Source organism: Pyxicephalus adspersus, chromosome Z (genome assembly GCF_032062135.1).
Source record: "Pyxicephalus adspersus chromosome Z, UCB_Pads_2.0, whole genome shotgun sequence".
Classification (NCBI taxonomy): Eukaryota; Metazoa; Chordata; class Amphibia; order Anura; family Pyxicephalidae; genus Pyxicephalus; species Pyxicephalus adspersus.
In genome coordinates, this window is record NC_092871.1 from 76,872,073 (window position 1) to 76,893,100 (window position 21,028).

General features: G+C 38.9%; 1 protein-coding gene across 1 annotated transcript in view; it reads right to left on the minus strand.

Moving 5' to 3' along the window:
- Positions 1-4,743: 4,743 nt before the first annotated feature.
- The window catches only part of LOC140343642 (5'-nucleotidase domain-containing protein 2-like), a 35,362-nt gene continuing 19,077 nt past the window's right edge, over positions 4,744-21,028 (minus strand). The window contains exons 7-14 of the mRNA XM_072430422.1: positions 17,211-17,271; positions 15,631-15,733; positions 14,379-14,480; positions 12,193-12,274; positions 6,803-6,889; positions 6,578-6,718; positions 5,725-5,789; positions 4,744-5,045 (exon numbers count right to left, since the gene is read on the minus strand). Coding sequence (XP_072286523.1) covers positions 4,784-5,045; positions 5,725-5,789; positions 6,578-6,718; positions 6,803-6,889; positions 12,193-12,274; positions 14,379-14,480; positions 15,631-15,733; positions 17,211-17,271 — 903 coding nt within the window. The 3' untranslated portion in view covers positions 4,744-4,783. The remainder of the gene's footprint in view (positions 5,046-5,724; positions 5,790-6,577; positions 6,719-6,802; positions 6,890-12,192; positions 12,275-14,378; positions 14,481-15,630; positions 15,734-17,210; positions 17,272-21,028) is intronic.

The following is a 21,028-nucleotide window of genomic DNA, read 5'->3' on the forward strand; positions in this document are numbered from 1 at the left end:
GAGCAGCAGGAAAACTGAAATTAAAGGTGCAAGTGGTAGACACCTTTGGCTAACTCCCCTTATAATTTCATTACTATAGCATCATTGGAACATTTAAAAAAAAAAAACTCTGCCCATCAAAATGCGCTGCCCTCCCACACATTACTCCACACTTCTAACGCTTGAACTCAAATTTTCCTGAATTGGGGAGGTGTAAGAAACCAAAAACTGTGGGGAACATCTGTGGCTACCATCCACCACAATTTCATCATTAGAACATAAACTAAGCCAACTAAAACTAAATGGGGATCAGGTACTGGTAGGGTACAGTCATGTGTAAAAGGGAGGTTGCTGCTAATGTGAACTAAGCCTCACTTGTTACACCACATTGATCACACTTTTACACTACTTCAAGGCATTACACTCTTAAAACTTAGAACACTAGGCAGTTGGATGAAAATACACAGCACTGGACAGTCAGGGCATAATTAGGAAGTTGGAACAAAGTATAGGAGGTAGGTGGAACACTAATAGGGGTTACTGGATAATTGCGGCATAAACTACTGGGAATGCTTAATTTGCCTCATCTTGCCCCCACACCTTTTTTGACCACCCGGCTACAGCTTTCCTCCACCCAGCTGAAAAAAAAATTCTGTGGAGGACACTCCTTGCAGCAGTACTATAGCTGCATTACAGTCACTTATAGGAGTACTATTGAACATCTAAAATGCAGATTTTATGTCTGCAAGAAATAAGTTTCCATTTAGGTTTGTAGATTGTTGTGTATGCTATGTCAAACATGCAAAAAAAAAAAGTCTTAAAACTTCTTTGGTAACAAGAAATGTTGCTTTTTTTTGTTAAGTGTGAAAATGGTTTCATGAAATACTTAAAATATTTTGATTTTAAAATATTATGGATGGATATCTGGAAACCCCCTATTATTAACTGACTCTTTAGATTGTATTTTGAGAAGATTTACTACTAGAATGGGGACCATGAAAAAAAAAATTATGAAGGGTGGTAAGGTCACAAGATGGTCAGCTCTCAGTGGGTTCTATTGAGATGTCTTCCTCATCACGGGTGTCCAGTGAACAAAAGAAGTCTTTAATCATTGGATGACCTGGTTGTTGCATTAAAATTATTTACGGTTACAATAGCGTTTTAGAATGTTGCAGCTAGTCGGCTAGCTAGGTCCAAGATATTATTTAGGCTTCCTTCAGGTCTAGTGCATTGCAATAATGTTAACATGCATTGTATTAGGGAAGTACATTTTAAATGGTCAACCACCACAACATGGAGGGGGGAATTCCAATGATTCCAGTTATTTATTGAGTAAATTATTGTATGTTTCCAGCCAGCAAATGAAGCATTAGAACCCCTGGTATTCCACAGTAGGCAATGCTCCAAGGCTGAAGGTACTTAAATGCAGCTACTGACACCTTTGCTACCAGTTCCCATTATGGCTACTGAACCGAACACGTGGGGTAAAATTGCTGGGAGTTATTTATATCAGTGTACAATACCAATGCTGTGTGTTTGTTACTTAGGCTCTATCAAAAAACTTAAAACTCAAAAAAACTTTTAAAGCCAGAAAACTCTGCAGCTTCATAACTAACTTTATTAGGTGCAACCTCCAGATTCCTGCTTTAGGAGCACTGCCCTCCAAGCTCATAAAAACTGCCATAGAACCAAGATTTAGCAAACCAAACATGTGTTAAACTTGATTCATAAACTATAAATTCTACAGCCTTGATTAATCACTAAAATTCTTTAGAATGTATCAACTTTGATCTCATCATAACTAATATAAATACACAGTCATGTGTCATTTTAGGAATTCTTCATAGGTGGTTACAGCTCTGCTTAATTTAGCAAGAAATCACCTTTATACATTATGAATTTATAATGGAAAATTACTCTGGCACTTTCCGGATCATGGGAAATAAAGCACCTCTAACCCAGCAACACCATCTCAGAAAATTTGTTCCAACCCATCTCCCTCCTATTGCATTCCCATGCTGATCAGTGCAGTTTTGGCTCAGTTATGACTTGTGCAGTTCTAAATAGACAAGATTTTCCAGAAAATATACAGAAGCAAAATTTGATAAACTTTTATTGAAATTTCCTCTGTACAGTATTTCATATCTTTTTAAAATCAACACAGAACAGCAGTAAATGTTTAATACGTTTTTGCCATTTCATGTACAGAAAATATTCAGAGAAGGCAGTATGTATGTAAAACTAAAATTTGACAGTAAAATTTGGCAAGTACCCATCAACAGATCCATACCCTGCAGTCTAGAGGGATTCGGCTTCCAGTCAATCATTCTCTTACCCAGGACAAAATCTCTGAACTTTAGCAAGAATTCCAGATCAGTCACTGGGGAAACGTTTGTTGCACATAAAATCCAGTAACAAGTCCATTTAGTTTTAAACAAATTAAATGCTGTGTACCTACCCAGAGTGGCCTTCTTGTGAACACCAGTGTCCCCAAGTCTATGTTCCTGCTGTGGTATGGTTTAGAGAAGAGGGGTATAATCTCTTGACACATACAGACACAGCAAAAACAGAAAATAAGATTAACTTGTTGTGGTACGTCACAGCAAACTAAGTTACACTTGGCACTCCAAACTACTCCACACCGAAAAATAAAACAGAATTGGAGCTCCTCTGATTAAATTCACTTGCATTAATCCTTTCAATGCAACATAGTTCCAACCAGCCTTTCTGCTGCCTGCCTAACCTGAGGTGAAAATGCTATGAATATTTAAAAACATTTGTTGTAAGTACCTGTCTCCTAAATCTTCCACAATGAATCCATCAGAGGATAATAAAAAAAAAAATTCTTGTTCTCCCTTATGACATTGTTGCATACAAAATGAGGTCTGGATTAGAAGACTACCATGCACTGGTAAATTGATAGATAATTTAGGGATATACATTATGAGAATTAAACAAGATTGTTTTGTCAAAATGAATATGGGAGCTAGAATACAAATCATTTATGATCTTAATGCCCCTCTTTCAAAGAACTATCTGGTAAGAATCTTTTGTACAGTACTACTTGCAGAACATCCCTATACTCCACTTGTCTTTCTTCTAAATTTCCCTATATTACACTTGCCTTTCTTCCAAACTTCCTTATAGCCAAAGCAATCTCCTTCCAGCTGTTTCAACCCACTTCCTACAAAGAGAAAAGACCGTTAGACCAGGGCTGTCCCAACTCGAGACCTCACGAGCCACATAAAAAACCAGTCATTTTCTGGCACGCCTAAAAACTTTACCTTACTAAATTTACTAAGAAAAGTTTAGAGAAATACTAAAATTGTGGAGACCTTACCTCTTAAGGCAGGAGTTGGGCAACCTAGGGCTGGACTGTCAGCTAAGGGCTGTGCCAAATATCTCTAGTAAAAGAAAAAATATTTGGCTGAACATTTCAGATGTTGTGAGCTTACACAATGACAAAGGCAAGAAACCCAAGTTACAGGTCCTCTTTTAATAAAACAAGTTGAAAGTAGTCTGTAAAAATATACTTCATCATTGAAAAGTCTAAACTTTGCAGCCTTTAAACTATGGCAGAAAATTCATATCCAACCAACACTTCCAGGAGTACTGGATGCAAGGTCATCCTTGCCAGCTCCTACTGTATCCTGTTAGTAAGTAGAACCAGTAGAATGAGTCACAACCGTGTTCAATGCTAAAGAATTGCAGGAGATTGCAGTGCTTAAAGACGAGGTTTATCTTTGCCATCAGCTTTAAATGTATATATTTAGGAGATTTCATTTGCAGGCACCATTTCCTAGTTTTTGTTAGCTGACATTCATAACTACATAGGTGCTATTGCATTATGTGGGGAAGCAGCATTTTCTGTAGATGTCCACCATGCCACTGCCAAGTTTTCAATGCAACTCAACACTTCTGTTATGTTTGCTGGTGACATAACTCAGATGGCCATCTGTCTCTGGAAGTGGTGGCCTTTCTGCACTTTCTAAACAATACAAACTAAGTCTGCAATTAGCATCTATTGATGCTTGCAATAGCACCCACAATATTTCTCCTTAACTAGGTAAAAGGCACATGCACTTTAAGGGATAATACCAATGTCACAAAATAGGTTATCAAAAATAAATTTAGGTACATTACCAAGTTGGCTCCTGGGGATCTATCTAGCATTACTAATAAGCACAAGACAATTGTACGGAATATTAAAGACAAGATTTAACACTGTCGTTACCATGTAATGCAAATCTCTAACAGCTTAGTACTCCTCTTTAGAATTCTAGTTATGAGGCTTAGTCATATGAGCTCCTTGCGAGGAGCCAATGTTGGTGTAAAAATGAAAAGCAGATGTTGGCAACAGATGGCCAAGTCCCAAATATTTCTCACATTCCGACTACAGCCACCTATTTCCCAAGCCAAAAGTCATTTGAATAGCAACTAAAGGTCCGCACTGTTCTTCAGCCCCAGGAAAAGGAGGGCCAAACACACGGCAATGCAATGAAATTTACTTTGTAAAGAACAGTTTTTCTGATCTTAATCTGTCCACTATAGGGTCCTAATGAACAGGGAAAGATCTTCAAAGCAACTTTGTTTTTAGCAGACCCTGTTACCGAGCCTATTACAAGCACAGATGGTTAAACTGTAACTGTAACACTTTGCTTGGAAAATTCTGTGCCCACCAATGTGCAAACACTTAAAACAAAACCAAAATAAAAATCAAAAAAAAAAAAAAAAAAAAAAACAGTCAGAGAAATAGAAGAAGCCTTTGAGTTTATATCTTAAGTCTATATTGGAAGATCCTGTTTTAGCGGATGTGGGCCATTTCTTCCAGGAATGGTGTTTTCATGCATCCAGTGCAAAGCTGATCCATCCACAATGGTGCTTCATGCTGCAGCGGTGTGCGGCGGGGGAAGAAGGTATAGCTTAAGTCGTAGTTCAGCAGGCAGCTGACAGAGGCCATGTAGAGATCAGAGAAACGGCAGAGGCGACGGGAAAAGTAGGTGGGATTATGGCAGGTGCGGAAAATACTTCCGAACTGTGGGTTGAAGAGGTTCTTTGTCACTGCCCTGTAAATTACATAAAGACAGGTTTTACTATTCTGTAATAACAGAACTACCATATTAAAAAAATATTTTGCCACCACTAAACAACCCCCCCCCCCCCCCAAATACCTAGCTTGGCCTGGCAACACTTCTGGGTGGCATGGGAGCGGTCACCATGTTTCCCTGCAGACCAAGAAGCTCAAAGTTCTGCAAAAGTGCACTAACATCCACTGTAAGAATGCTGTATTGCTGGATTTCAAGCTCCCAGCTATGGCAGGAGGCACAATGTCATTACTTGTGCCACTGGGAAGTACCGAAAACTAGGGCCCAAACTATTTTTCTTTGGTGGTGGCTTCAAATTGTTTGAAAATGCATACCGTTTTCTAAACCAATGTAGGTTTAAAATATCCACGTCTGGGTATAAATAAAGTTTGAAAAATCAACCACACATCGTTTTAAAAATTGTGGATTTACTTTATGAATCTTATAAGTAAATTAGTCAAGATAGCTTTAATGACCGCTATTTTATTAAGCTACTGGATACAGCAGTTTGTCATTTACTACCAACTAATTGGTCAGAGACAGTAATAACTGAAGTTTCTTATCTGTTTTGAGTTTCCTGTCTGACAAAAGACTACAGAGAGCCAACGTACATATAGAAGAAAACATTTTTTACACAATCCCCAAGCGAATAAGCAAATACCTAAGTTCTTGTCTTTCCTTCATCCAGTCTTGTAGAATCTGCTGGGACTCCGGATCACGGAAATTCTGTAAAGAAAAATAACATTACTTGATAGTGCTCTTCAGGTATTAAGTTTAATTTAGTCATTCCATTCTGCCCAAATACAAACCAAAATGATTTTAATCGATTACATATTTTTGGCTTTTCCATTAAAATTACATAGAGTTTGGCTAGCTTCAATTAGTCAATGCTAATGGTGACAAGGGCAAAAAACCCTCTGATCTTTAGATACACACATTTTCCACAAATAGCAACACCACATGTTTTTACATCACACTGTGCAACAGAATCCAAAAGAACAGGAGCTGAGAAACAGATGTGTTATTTCATGCACTAGTGCCATAAGCAAACAGGGAAATTATCCCGTTTTATTAGTACGGTATGTGTATACAAAAAAGAACAACTGCTTATAGAAAGAAAAATAGTCGGCACAAGTATATCGAGTCAGCCATGTGCTGATTACAAGTCACTAGTTCAATTCAGGTCAAACCCTAATGCTGAATGGACAGTATGATGGCTGTATACCTTTCTTTCTTTGAACTCTTGTCTATTTCATACTATACATTATCAAATATTACATTCTATCCCACTTCAAAAACTTTTTTTAACTACAGTTTTTCTTTGGTGTTTAGGATATGTGCCCCCCCCTTAAATATACAAATATTTAGCATCGTTCTGTTACAAAGAGTATATCCCAAGCCCTTATTCCATGAATATTTATTTTTTGCCTGGGTCTTATACAGAATATGTGTGTATATTGTACATGGATGGCAATGAAAAACAAATCCTAAGATTTAGCAATGTACATGCCTACCTGCATACGCTCCAGCAGACCAGTCAGAGCTTGCATCCATGTCAAGGACTGAGAGTATTGCTCAGTATTAACTATCTTTGTTTCACTCTCCAACTCCGGGACAATGGCTCCTGTTCTCCAGCCATGACGCAACATTAAATCCTGGACAAAAATAGGAGTGTAAGCAGTAGATACACAGGAAAAGGGGATATTAACAGATCTAAAAGAGGGAAGGAAGAGGCTTACTGCAAGGTCACTGTAAAGGTGGTCCCCAAAATACAACACTTTAGAACCTCTCCATCCAGTCAAACGAAGGAAATCAAATAGGTTTCCCTGAAAAAAAACAACATATTGCCGTGTATTATAAAGATTTTCAAAATCACGAACACGATAGTCATTTTAAGCAAAACAAATCCTCAAAAACATCAATATTTTTTACTTTCTACATACAGCATCAAGGTGGCAAAGGGTAAAGATAGCAGTTCTGATTTACCATTATGCAGTGAACAGTAATAGAAATACCAGATATCACACAATTATCACCTATGCAAGGAAAAAAAAAAAAAAAAAAAAAAAAATCAAGACAAGTTTTTGTGGTTCTAGCACAAAAATGATAAGGCCCAGCAGGTTCTATAAACCCTATTTAAATAATGCATATTAAAATAAAAATTAGGAATACCTAAATCACATTTTATAAATCACATTACACAAGGGTGCATACATTTTTAACCCATTAAATAACATGTAAGATACAGTCATTGTTTACTTTCTAAATCTGTACATTTAAAATACTGCTGCATTAAAAGGGGGAATAATCTAAAAATCATATTTCAGCAGTCAAATGTGAGGTTTAGTAAAGCAACATCTAAATTCATTTTTCTATAGAGGCATTTCTCAAGGATTGAGCATCATTGACCTTTTCCAAGCACAAGTACCATCTACCGCCATCCAAGTGACTGGACTAATTAATTGTACCTAAAACAGTGGCTCACCTATCCACATACAGGAGGAGATGCTGAAAAGTGGGCAAAATAAGAAACTGAAGAACAAATACACCAAGACAGAGCTTTGGTCCAACTAGTAGAGCCATGGCTCCTACCTCTAGAACAGGGGTTGGCAAAGTCTTATGGGGTGGGCAGGAGCACATTAGGCCAGACCCACCCTAATGGCTGTGCCCACCACCAGGGAAAACCCCGAAGTGAAATCCCTCTCAGTATGCATTGGGGAGGAGAGGGATTTACTGTTCAGGGAGCTTTCCTTTTTTACCACAGCAGCAAAAGTATCAATGCTGGCCGCGGTAAATAGGGGAGCAACTGCAAGGGGGCGGCATCAGAGCTCTGGTAGTTCCTAACGACCCGCATTATGCCGAATTGGCAACAACCAACTACCAGTTAGGCCGTATCTGGCCAACCCGTTCTAGAAGTTGACCTGCATCACCAAAAGTGTTGTGGAGTTTGAGCAAAAACTCCCATTGCAGCAGAAGCAATGTTTGGCAGCTCACAAAAGGATTTAGAAGCACATATCTGCCAAGATCAACCACATTTTTCCATACTTTACAAGGGACAGAATATAAGTTTAAAGGTTTCACTTACAGGTTTCCTCAATTTTCATTTTTACTTGAATACTCAGCATTTGAAACAGCACCATGCAACACTTATTTCTGGATATGACGCTGTAATCTATTTCAGTAAAATTACTATTACAAGACTATATGGGTAACATCATCAACAAATAGATGTCCTCAACTTCAGATCTAGGACTTCCTTCCCATACTTCATACAACCCTTTAATGTATCAGACAGCCTGCCAAAACACAATATCCTTAGACAGAAAACTGCGCCAGAACTGGGAGTCAAAAGCACATTATTCATAGTTTAATTACTGTAAAGTCTCTTACAGCCAGTGTTTGTACAAGATGGGTCTCCAAAACTGCAAACAGGACATATGTGTTAGGAGACATGCATTGAAGTACAGTTAACCCTTTGTGACTAGAGAACTTAGACAGCAATTATATGCAGTGCAAACCTCAGCAAAGCCCTGAATCAGAAGGCTGGGCACTGGGTCGTCATTTGACAGTGACACAGTTTAAATAAACCTTTTGTTCATCTGGCTTCTATAGGAATCACAGTCTGCATGCTCAGCAGTGGGAAAACTAGGTAACAGCAGTGACAAAAGTCAGCACAGCCTCCCATTTGTCTTCCAAGTCAATGAACGTGTCCTCATATACATAATTGTTATACAAATCACTTAACAGAAAGTAGGATTTAAAGGCTAGACATAGCTCTGTTTAGGGAAAAAGAGGGAGTGGGGTATGAGCTGCATGATAAATACTAACGTCATCAAGCATGTCAAAAAAACGAGAGCCTAACAGGATTCTGTACACACCCGAATGCATACCAACAGCACAGCATTGTCCTATAATAATTTGGGTTTGCTGCACAGTATGTAATTTAGAAAAGTAATAACTGCAGCCTATTGAGATTCGTAGCGGTGAGAAGATATCCAAAGCAGCTGCTTAGCCCCCCTAGCATTCTTAATTCTGTCTGTATTTCCACACAAAAAGCATTACTTTTGCATGGAATTTTATATTGTAGGCCTATAATTCTTAGGTATAACTCACTGAAATATGTCTAATATTAAACAAATTTTAAATTAAAAAAATGTTAAAATAAAATATAGTGATACATGTAAACTGTACAGCAGCATATATTATTATATCAAGATTACTTTGTATTGGACAATACAGCTAGTTTGTATTGACTCCCAATACAAAACTTTTGGAATTTCCCGCTGCTCCCCCCGCACCGACATCACCTAGGAAACCCTGAGATTGTCTCTGCATTCGCCGGCTGGTGATTGGAAGAGGATGTGTCCTGAAGACCTGCGGGGACCAGCAGGATGACAACGGAACATGTTTAATTAAAAAAAAAAAAAAAAAAAGCAATCTTTTTAGCATTCCCAAGTGTGACTCGAGGTTACCACTTTTTGCATGGAAAATCCACTCTGATTACCGCTAGGGGGTTAAACTTTCAAGCTGGAGCCTGTAGTGTCTGTCAACTGGATATTCAGACTTTGACAGTAGACAGTTCTGTTATGGAAAAGCAACACAGTGCTTTCTTTGCGCCGGGATCAGAAGGAATCCCAGGACAATGCAGGACCAGATCTTTGGAAAGTCCAGCACCATTGAGGGACCTACGGGGTTAAAGTATTTTTTATTTTTTTGGCTACTTAACCCAACAATGAGTTACCACCTTGTTGATCAGACTTTCTCTTGATAGGTAATACTATACAAAACACTTTCTAGTATGTTTTGGTTTTGCTGGGCTGTTCGGTTGCCAAGACTCTACAGAAGACCTCCAGTAATATAGAGCAAATTCCAGTACATACTGCTGCAAAGCCACGTATGCACAGTTGTGCCTTTCATAGCAAGGATAGACATAGTGAAGATTAGATGCCAGGAAGCAAGACGCAAAGCGTACAGCTTCCTCTAAGCCCTACACACAGGCACACCTGCCAAAAGAGATGCCACATTTCACTCCTAAATCAAAATAAGCACTGCCGATGTGGATATAGTGTTCCAGTGAATGCAGTGTTCCAGTGAACGCTTTAAATCCATAACCCTGGAAAATGACTATTAGAGCAATAACTCCTAAAATAAACAAACAATTAGTTTAAACAAAAAACTTTTTTTTTAAAGAACACACCACACAACATGCCTGCTTTAGATCCTGTTTCCCAACACAGATGTGCACGGTGTTATGCCAAATACATTGACATTTGTGTTGCCATGTGAGGAGTTTTGGCAACACAAGTCACTGTCCATCTGCTCAAAGACATTTGGGATGTCATTAATAGGTGGTAATTTAGAACACCAACCCATGTGCTGTACATTGACATTGCATGAAATAAGTTATAATTCATTAAATCAAAATTCACATACAGTGCTGTGGCTGATTGAATAATACTCATTTAGAGGGGTTTTTATTGGCAGTAGATGTATGCTTGTCTGATGGGTGAACAGTGCAAGCAACAAGGGGGTGCTGAGAAGTCCCTGGCTTTGCCCCTTTTAGATAAAATTGAAAAATGAGTGTAGGGGCATATGACAGCCTAATATCTCAGTATGTAACTGTGCAAATATCAGGTGTTAGTGATTCTTAAGCTTTTTTTTTTTTTTTTTTTTTTTTTTTTTGAGTGAGAAGCTGTGATGGTAGAGGCACAAGTAAATTTCACATTGGAGGACCGGGGAATTGAGGATCAGGGAATATCCGCAAAAAAGATAGCCCAGATACTTGACATCTCACGGGAGTGTGTTGGGTTTGTTATCACCACTATCCTAGACATGTGCAAGCTTTCAGCGAAGTGGGTGCCGAAATGTTTGAACAGTGATCAGAAGAAGGAACGAGTTGAAGCATCCAAAGCTGTTTTGGCCCATTTTGCACAGGGCTTTTTTGGCTAGGTTAGTGACTGAGGGTGAAACCCGGCTCCACATCTATGATCCTAAAATCAAGGAACAGTCAAAGGCATGGTGCCACAATAGGTGCACGCGGCCGAAGTTCTGAATCCAGAAAACGGTTAAAAAAAACATTTTCTGGGACAAAGTATTCTGTTGGTGGACTACCTACCTCAGGGCTCTAATATCATCGGACATTATTATGCTAACCTCCTGGACCAGCAGAAGGAGGCAAGACGAAACGCTGTGGAAAGTTGACCAAAGGGATCTTATTTTTCGGGACAGTGCACCTGTACACACACACACACACACACACACACGGTGGCTGCCAAATTGAACACCCTGGGTTTCCAATTGGTTCACCATCCCTCTACTCACCTGACCCCTTTGGACTATTATCGGTTTCTGATTTTTAAGAAACACCTGGGGCAACGTTTTGAGGACATTTCTGATGTCAAAAGATGCTTGCGTTTTGGTTTTGCAGCCCAACCAAAAGACTTGAATGGTCTAGAAAAGCTGCAACTACACTGTACCAAGTGCATCAGTCTATGTTGATTAAATGTTTTATTTCTTAACTCTGGCTCCCTTCTTTCTGGGCAAACCCAGGAACTTATCAGCACCCCTTTTACATGTGGTTATTGCCCTACTTCACAACACTGCAAACTAGTTTCGAGTGGTCCATTCATATAACCGTGTCAACTGATCAATGAAATTGATCCTGCAGTCCATGCCATTGAACTTCAATGTGCTTGTGAGAAACCAACATCTGCCAGACCCTTAATCTCCTTCATTCCCTGTAACTCATGCTGGTTTTTGCCAATTTCATTGCTCTGCATCAATGCTTTCAGGGGGAAATGACCAGAAGTCTATTTAGATTTTGAGTTTTACTGTCTTTTGGATGGAGGAAATGATTGTTTTTGACTAGAGATATGCTTTTAATGTTCTGAAAGGACAGGTTAGGTTGAAAACTGCTTTTATTTACAGGTAAACAACAAAAGCCCCAATAGCTTAAAACCTGGAGGGCCAGTTTTGTTGAAATGTAATAGTAAGTGATGCCTTGAAGTAAAGCACCACAAGAGAATACAACAGAAGACTAATCTTCCATTCCAGATATAACACTAATGTTACCTGATCTATTGTAAGACACCCACCTCCAAAAACTGATGCAACACTAATGTAACCATACCTGTTTGTAGACTTGTCCCTTCTCCAGCTTGGTGATTCTGTCCCACTTCAAGTCTCCATTTCCATCCACCCGACGAAAGGGCCTACAAAACATACACATCACTTGGTTAAATCTGGTTTAAAAAAGTGTTTCTTCCAACCACAAGTGTTAAACATCCAACCCAATACTTTGAGCCCACATCCCTCACTGGGAGAGGAATCTCCAATATGGACCCATCAGACCTTCAATCCCTCTTACACTATCCCTAAACCAGACTTCACACTGCTGAATGTAGATACATTTTTATAAAAAGAATCAAAGGATGATTTGGCAAACTTCTTTGGCAAAGTATAAAACTCTGTTTAACTAGTGTTATAATGCAAACAAATCTGTGCAGTTAGTTTGGAAGCAACAATTTCCAGGTTGTCACTTTCCTGTGAACGTGTAATAAGTGGTGGCATAGCCGATTTTCCAATGAGTGAGCAGGTAGGATGCATGAAGCTACAACGCTGAAACAGTGGAATGACCTACTGACTATTCAGTATGGTATTATGTTAATGACTTAGCAGAATTACAGCATTTGTTATAAAAACAGTACCCATGCATTTCTTCCATTTATTTAGCCATTTAGCCATTACTGTTAAGCTTGGATAACTGCTTTAGAAAATTATAGTTCCTCCAATTTCCCACTTGAATTAAAAAAAATCCCAGTGTTGTAGACTAAGAGTTTAGGAGACATAAGCTTTGCAAGAACGAACATGAAAAACTGATCTTAACAGTGCCAGACAAATGTCTTGCAATTATGAAATGACTCCAGAAGAAGAAGCTCAGCGACCAAGCTATCAGTCCTTAGGTTTAGGTAACTGGAATAGTAATTGGTAGGGTCCCAATGCCAGGAATTCCACTTTTAATTACCAAGCACCTTCTGCCCGACAACTACAGTTAGTCAGCTAGTTTTACATCAAATGATGTTGCACAACCAGAGAACTCACAGCATGTTTCCTAAATCTTTGTCATAAAATATGTAATAAGAACTCTAGTAAATACATTGTGAAGTTGGCTGGATGCCTTTCACATGCGTCACAATATTTGAGCAACTACTGATGTGAATTCTCAAAACAGGCTGACATGAAAAATTACATCAGAGCAAGCCAGACAGTCCCTTACAAAATGGCAGATGACATTATATAAATGACAACCTGCATTTTGTGGGACAAGGGAGCTCCAGGTTATGCAAAACTCTTGTGTCTCCAAAGACACTTGCTGGCACAGATATATAACCATTCCCTTCCCGAGTTTGGAATCTTTATTCCAGCCTGGTCAATATGGTAACCTAAAGCAGTCCTAAACCCACAAAACACCAGCTTGTCCGTGTGTGGTGTTGCTGCACACAGAGCCAGCCGCTAGAGATACTGGAACTCTTGCACATGCGTATCCAACCACTGGAACTCTTGCACATGCGTATCAACCAATCAGTGAGGAGGGTCGCCGTTTTTACAGGAGCTGGCAGTGAAGACGGATGCTTCTTTAAAAGATTTAATCAGTTTTCATTTTCCTTCTTGAATTTGAAGCAAAGACACACTAGAGGTATCCAGTTCTTTGTGTTTGGAGGATTGGGTGGCCTTTAGGCTTTCCAGCTCCAACTCATTTATATGATACAAGATGGAGCTTTTTATCATTTACATGCACATCTAATGGAGGTAGATTGAACTCCTGTACCTGGCTGCTCAGCTCTCCATGTGAGCATCTTCAGCCGTTTGTGTAAGAAAACACTTTATTATGAAAAGCCTATTACTGCATTTGAAGACATGTTCACAATCCAATCAGTTTAGGTGTCAAAAAGTTAAAATGATCAGAAAGATAGTCAGCCTTTTACAGATTCAATGCTTGAGTAATTAGCAATCATTCTGGCATCATTTGAATTATCTAAACAATTTAACAAATATTGAGCTGTGCATGCCTAACATTACATACTGTCCTTTAAAATATCAAGTATACCCATGGAAATTGACTTTTTCAACATACATAATCTGGATTTAAACAATGCCTACAAATAAAATATGACATTTTATTAACATATATAAAACAGTCATGTGAAGTTATCCTCACAACTGCATTATGAACTGTTCTGGGCAAAAGTTATGTAATACTCTTGTGGCCTTCTTACTGTGTATATATTTACAGATGCATTTTTATGAAATACTCACTTTATGCAATCATTGAAGAAATGAGGTTTGTCTGCTTGAACGATAACCACATCAAAAAAGTCCCTCCAGTCCTTGCCCACCATATATTTCATGCCTTTGTCTCTATAAAATAACATAGGATCAGTACCAGTTTTACTGGACATAAAAAAACTACAGTAAAAATCTGGTTATAACATCAGATATTCTTACATTGTCAGGAAAACCTACAATACTGTTCCTTGTTTCAGCAATTCCCTGTTCCCTAAATATTTACCATTAGAAGACCTTTAAGGTGCGTACACACTTCCAATTTTTATCGTTCCAATCAAACGACGAACGATCGATTGGGCAAAAAATCGTTCGTAAAAAAGTAACCAACGACGCCGACGAATGAGGAAACTCGTTGGAAACGAACGACCGGCAGATCGGATGACGATCGTTGAACATCGTTCGTGTGTACGGTCGTTCGTTGATCGTCCATGGGCTGAGCATGCGTAATGAACGAACGTTCGTTCACTTTCCTGTCGTGCACATAGTTCCTCTATCGTTCAAACGATCGTATCTATTGTGTGTACAATATCTACGAACGATCGTGTCGTTATCTCTATGTGCAGGATCGGTGCTATACGATCGTTCGTAGATATCATGCAGGATAGTTCGTTTTCCAACGATAATAATTGGAAGTGTGTACGTAGCTTTATTCTATAAATATTCCTGATAGTGGAAATTATTGGAAGCAAACATACCCAATAGCAAAGGACATGCATCCCACCACCCCAATATAAACATTCCAGATTGAGAAAAACATGCATTTCACCCCAATATGCATGTTCCCAGTTGTGAAGAGAATATGCCTCCAGTGTAAACATTCCCAATAGCAAAAAGCATGGACTGCCCACAAATATAAAATTTACTGACTAAGTGAAACAGGCACTGCCCTCCACCCCAATCTGCAGGTTTACAATCCTAAAGAACATGTGTTCACAAAACATTCAATTGTGAATACATGCTTTTTACCAATGCAAACATTCATAATGTTGAAGCCAATATACTCCCGTTCAGCAGATCTGAACACTGGTTGTATAAGCTTGCAGAACTAGTAGAGAAACATGAAAGTTTTGTTGGAGGTTTTCTGATGCCATTTGCTCTTTAGTATCCCCCCTCCCAGGATTGTTTAAGAGTTCATTATTTAACAATACAAACCTAATTGGCCTTCGTTGGAATAGGTAATGCATCTACTTTAATTAGGAATGCTTTACACAGAAAAACTTACACAAAACTAAAAGGACTGTTGGTGATGAGAAAAAGTTTCTTCCCATTACTTGCTAGGCGGTGTAGAACAGCATAGGTCTCATCCCCACGTATGATGTATTTTTCTAAAGAAGACAGTGACATATTGTGAGTATAGTTTAAAAGCGTAGGGTAACAGTTTATTTTCCCCCTTTGCAACCATGCCCAGACTAGGGACATTAAAACAAGCCATCCATGGCCCCCCTAACTTCCATAAATGTTTAAAGTGCTTTTACATCTTGTTCAGAAATGGGCATAGATTCACATTAGATATAAAGTATTTACAGACTGCATACCAAAAGACTCAGGAAAAGCCTATTCAAATATATTTTTATTCACTACTGAAAATATAAACCTGCAACTAACATTATGAGATCGCATATAAGAAAACATTCAGAAAATAAAAAAAGATCACCACACGAGATACATTTACACATGCACAGGAAAACCAGATATAGGGGTACCTTGTGCAGAGGCTGCTCTGCACATGATGATTAAAAGTAGAACCTTTAAACTACCAAGCTACACCCCCTTCCTTTACAAATGCCTGCCTACCTCTGTTGCCCAGTTGTAGTCTGCCTAGCAAATTTCTCTTTAGTGCTGGCCACAACCAAAGGTCAACTGACATGACTAGAGACATTTTTTTGGGGATCTCTGGTCTTTGTATACAGCCTAATTTAAGTAGAGGACAGATCGGGAAGTTATTAAAAAGTATTTATATAGCACCGACATATTATGCAGCACTTTACTGAATAGAAAGATAGCTGCAGCATCTTCCAGTGTGTGCAGGCTAGGTTACAAAAACAGCCAAGGTTGAAATTGGGGTTTGTGCAGTTTAGGTTCATATAGAGGAAACATTTCAGATCAATAGTTTATAAAGTTATGTTTTTCCTTTAAAGGATTATTCCACAGAAGCTTCCAAACATAGACTGCTTCCTTGACTTTGAAACCTGATGCATAGAGTATTTGCAATGAAGATGAATAAATGCAGCTTCATAGACCTAAATCTAAACATCTTACTTGCCAGCTCACAAAACAAAAAAGTAGACTGTTTAAACATGTCAAACTAGCATCACAAATGGACACAAATGCAGTTATTTGAATAAAAAGTAGAAAAAACACTTTCCAAATGGTATTTTTAAGATCCAAGAGTAGCAGGCTATTTACTTTCTCTGCAAGAATTGCAATAAAATATTGCAAATAGTCACTCAAAACTGACATGAATGTACACACCCTGCCCTTGTCACATCACATCTTTTCAGGAATGCAGAGAAACTTAACTTTGTTAGTTTGTGCAACCTTTTTAGATGAGGACAGGTCCATCCCCAGGGCTGACTAGTGTGACCTCTGCAGGGATTAAATGAAGTTATGTTCCAATGCTCCTTAAAAGGCTCCATTGTTTTAAAGTATTTGGAGTACACATCCCATCCCCCCTAATAAGCTTGACCATGCCTGGAGATGATATCTTAGGGAAGGGGCAAGGCTCCTTTCCAAGATAACAAATACCAGCAACATCCTCCAGATTTCCAGAGACAAAAAAAAAAAAAAAAAAAACATACTTACCAAGATCTGACATGATCCATTGGTACATAAAGCCTTTAATGTGAACATCACGAATTGCATCCTGTAAGGGAACATTGGAAGAAAAAAAGGGTACAATTATTGCTTATAATGTTTCAATAACTGTACACCATAAAGATTTGTGTTCCTCAAATACTCTAAAATTGATCTACTGAACAAAAATATATACAAGTTTTAAAAATATGTATAACCATACTATCTCTACCACTATATATTTTTATTATTTCATGAAAGATTTCCCAATTTTGCATCCTTGTTAGGCAAGCTGAAAAGAATACAACATATTTAAAAGAAAACATTGAATAGAGTCAAATTAGATTGATTTTTGAGCAATAATTTCCATGTTGACTAAGTTGATTAGGCAAGATTTTTTTTGCAGACCAATTATCAACCAAGTGGATGGTACAGTGGTGGTCAATTGAAAAGGATTGATTTGTGCCATTCCTTTTCCCTGGTCACTAAGTGGGAAGTCACTGCAGCTCCGCCAACTGGACCTCAGTTATTAGCAGAGTCCTAATGCACTTATAACACTCTGCCAACACCCACAACAGTTCATGGATTCAATGAAAAGAGCTATTTCCAGGATGCATGGATTATAAATACTCCAGTTCAGGCTGTAGTTCTATTGGCTTGATCACCTGTCATATTGCTCAATAAGATCTGGGCTCCATCTCATTCTAAACGTATACCTTTCTCAGATTTCTACCAATAAATGCAGTCTCCTGACCTACACAAATTTATAATTTTTAAAAGGTAATATGGTCATATGGGTGCAGCAAATGCATTAAATGATGACTGGTAATGTGTGGCAGGCCCACCACAGGAGTAAATGAAAAATATTTAATATCAAGGACTTGCTATTTGATAAAGCAACAATCAACATGATATGAGCATGTCTTATCAAGAACTTTCATTAGGAAATCCAGCTGTCCAGTTCCATCTGAGAAATGTTGGTGAATCCAGAGAATGCCTGAACTTAATTGCTGAGGATGTCTATACAATTTTACTACAGCTGTTGAGCGATTACTTTCATAGTTACCATGCCTTATTTTACAACAGCCATAGTCATGTCAACTGTCCCTCAGTAGATCACAACATACCGTTCCCACCCTAGTCATGGCCAGACACTTCTATAAAGTTTAAGACCAATTTTGAGGGAAAAGCCAATTTCCCTACCAGTAGGTTTTTGGGATGTGTGAAGAAGCCAGCATGCCCAATGGAAAACCAAACATGGCAAGACCATACAAAAACAATTACAACAAACTCATGGCCAAGGCTTTCACTTGGAATACTAGTGATGGAAAAATTAGAGAAACCACTGAGCTGCCATGCCATCAGTAATCTCCCCAGGCCCTTTTGGACGGGTGCAACACCCAGCATTTTTTGGGTGGTTACTAAAGAGTTGGGTCACAATACAGGGGCTGCCACCCGCCTACAATTTCCTCCCATCCAGCTTTAAAAAGTTTCTTGGTTGAGCACTGCCACCAGTTACTTCTCTTACATATTCTAAACAAAAGGGTACACATATATATCCAAAGTATACTTCATACAAAAAAAGGGTTATAGTTTTATAGAAAAGAACAAAATAGTCACAGAATGAGAAACAATAGATAGATGTGATTTCAGCCTAGACGCACATCCATATCCTGGATAAGAAAGATTTATAAAGTGCTTCTGGGTTTAATAAATTAAGCGTGTTTATAAACTTCCACTTCGTCTGCACCGGAAATATGAAATGTTTTTGCTTAAACTCTGTTTCTCTTGGTGTTTAGTCACTGGGGAAAGGGCACTTTTATGTTACATCCAAGATGCTTCCTGTTTGCACAATAAACAGATTCACAAAACAGTTTGTCCACAATTCCTCTTGTAGGGTTATTAGGTTTTGCCTAAAAGGATTAGGCAAAGATCATCATAATCATTAAGTCAAATTTGTGTGTTGTCTATAGAGATTTCAGATTTCACCCCTAGCTTTTCCATGGCCATTTGAGGCTTGTTCACAATATATGAATGCCTGTGTTTTACTAATCAGTCAAGCATTGCAATGCACTTTGTTTGGAAACCCATACCATGCCCATTATTAGGCCACCAAATGCAGCAGATTGCACACAAATGTAGGGCTTACAGCATTTTTTAAACACAACCATACAGTCATGGTACCTGAGATGCATTCGAGGTGCAATTAAAAACTAAAATCCAGAGCAGAGAGATGCTGTTGCTTTGTTTCTGTAACATGCCAACTTAAACAAGCTCTAATTGTTAACTTTTAAAATAAATTTGGTCCTTGCACATCACTGTGACAAAAAGTCAAACTGAAAATGTTAAAGGCACTGTTGACACTAAAAAACAAACTATACACTATAAAACTATAAGTGAATCAAATAATGAAATTCACTAATGACCCTAAAAATGCCTCTAGGTTGCAATCCCTAAATCTAAAGTATTAGAAAAAAACAAAGAAAACATGACATTTGCCCAATTAAAGACCGCCTGAATCAATGTTCCATTTGTGCAGGCACCTTAAGGTACTTGAAGTTACACTTGCGTAGTAAGCACTTAGGGGGGCCAGAATCCCAAAGATGCTTACAGGTCAGATGCCTACAGGAGGACAGACCACAGGGATGGACCAATCAGTGTGCAACTGCTCCTCTGCTTTCCCCCCCACATAGGCTGGGGTGAGCCTTGTGCAGTGAGTATTGCCTAACTTTGCTGTGGTCGGAAAGAGTGCACATGACCTTGACATGTCACAGGAAAAAGTTTGGTGACTGGCTAAACACCACAGATCAAGTGTCAAATTTACCAGTTTATACACATTTCAAATGCATTGGTTTGCTTTTGCCTTTAAGTTGGAACCTTTGACCCTTGGACTCAACCGCTACTAGATAAAGCAGGGGGTCGGCAAACTTATGGTCACTAGGCCATTTCAGGGGTGGGCAGGAGCACACTAGACTGGAGTCCTTCCCCAATGGCTCCACCTATCAACCGGGAATGGCCCCTGAAGTGAACTCTCCTCTGTATGCATTGTGGAGGAGAGGGATTTACCTTCAAGGAGCTTTCCCTATTTACCACAAAGGGCAGAATTAGCAACGCCGGCTGCGGTATTTAGGGGAGCAACAGCAAGGAGGCGGCACTAGAGCTCTGGCAGTTCCTAACGCGCCCCCCCCCCCCACGGGTTGCCGGCCGGCATTATGCCAGATGGGCCAGGGGGAGTAAGACCATAACTACTGGCTAGGCTGTATCTGGCCGGAGTTTGCTGACCTGAGCTAAAGAATGGTTTTCTAAAGGGAGTCTGCAATGGCAGCGATCTCTAGCAATATCAAGCAACATGTTCCCATTCTCTAACAGTTTCCAACAGCACAAACCCAACCTTTACCTACCTGTCAGCAGACTATATACAACAATCCTGACTTGTAAAACATTAGTAGTCAACCTACTGAATATACAACCCATGGCCTGCCTATAGTATAGCCATATCATAAATGCTGGATATGAAGTGGAAATAAAATAAAGTGTCCTGAAAGTAAACCTCAGAAGCTGAAGATTCCTAGTAACCAACATAATGAGTAGAACATGCAGCGATGCCATGCAATGTCACCATACCCTATATGTGGCTGAGGCTAATCCCTGTGTAATGTGCAAACACTATCCCTGCTTTGGTCACAAAACCCACTTATAATCCCTCCACTACAGAACCTCAGGGCTCATTAACTATATTCTATTGTGCTGCATTCCATAGAGAATTGGCTGCAGGTGAGAATGCAAACAATCATGCATTTCAGGTCAAATATACTGGAAGTGCACAC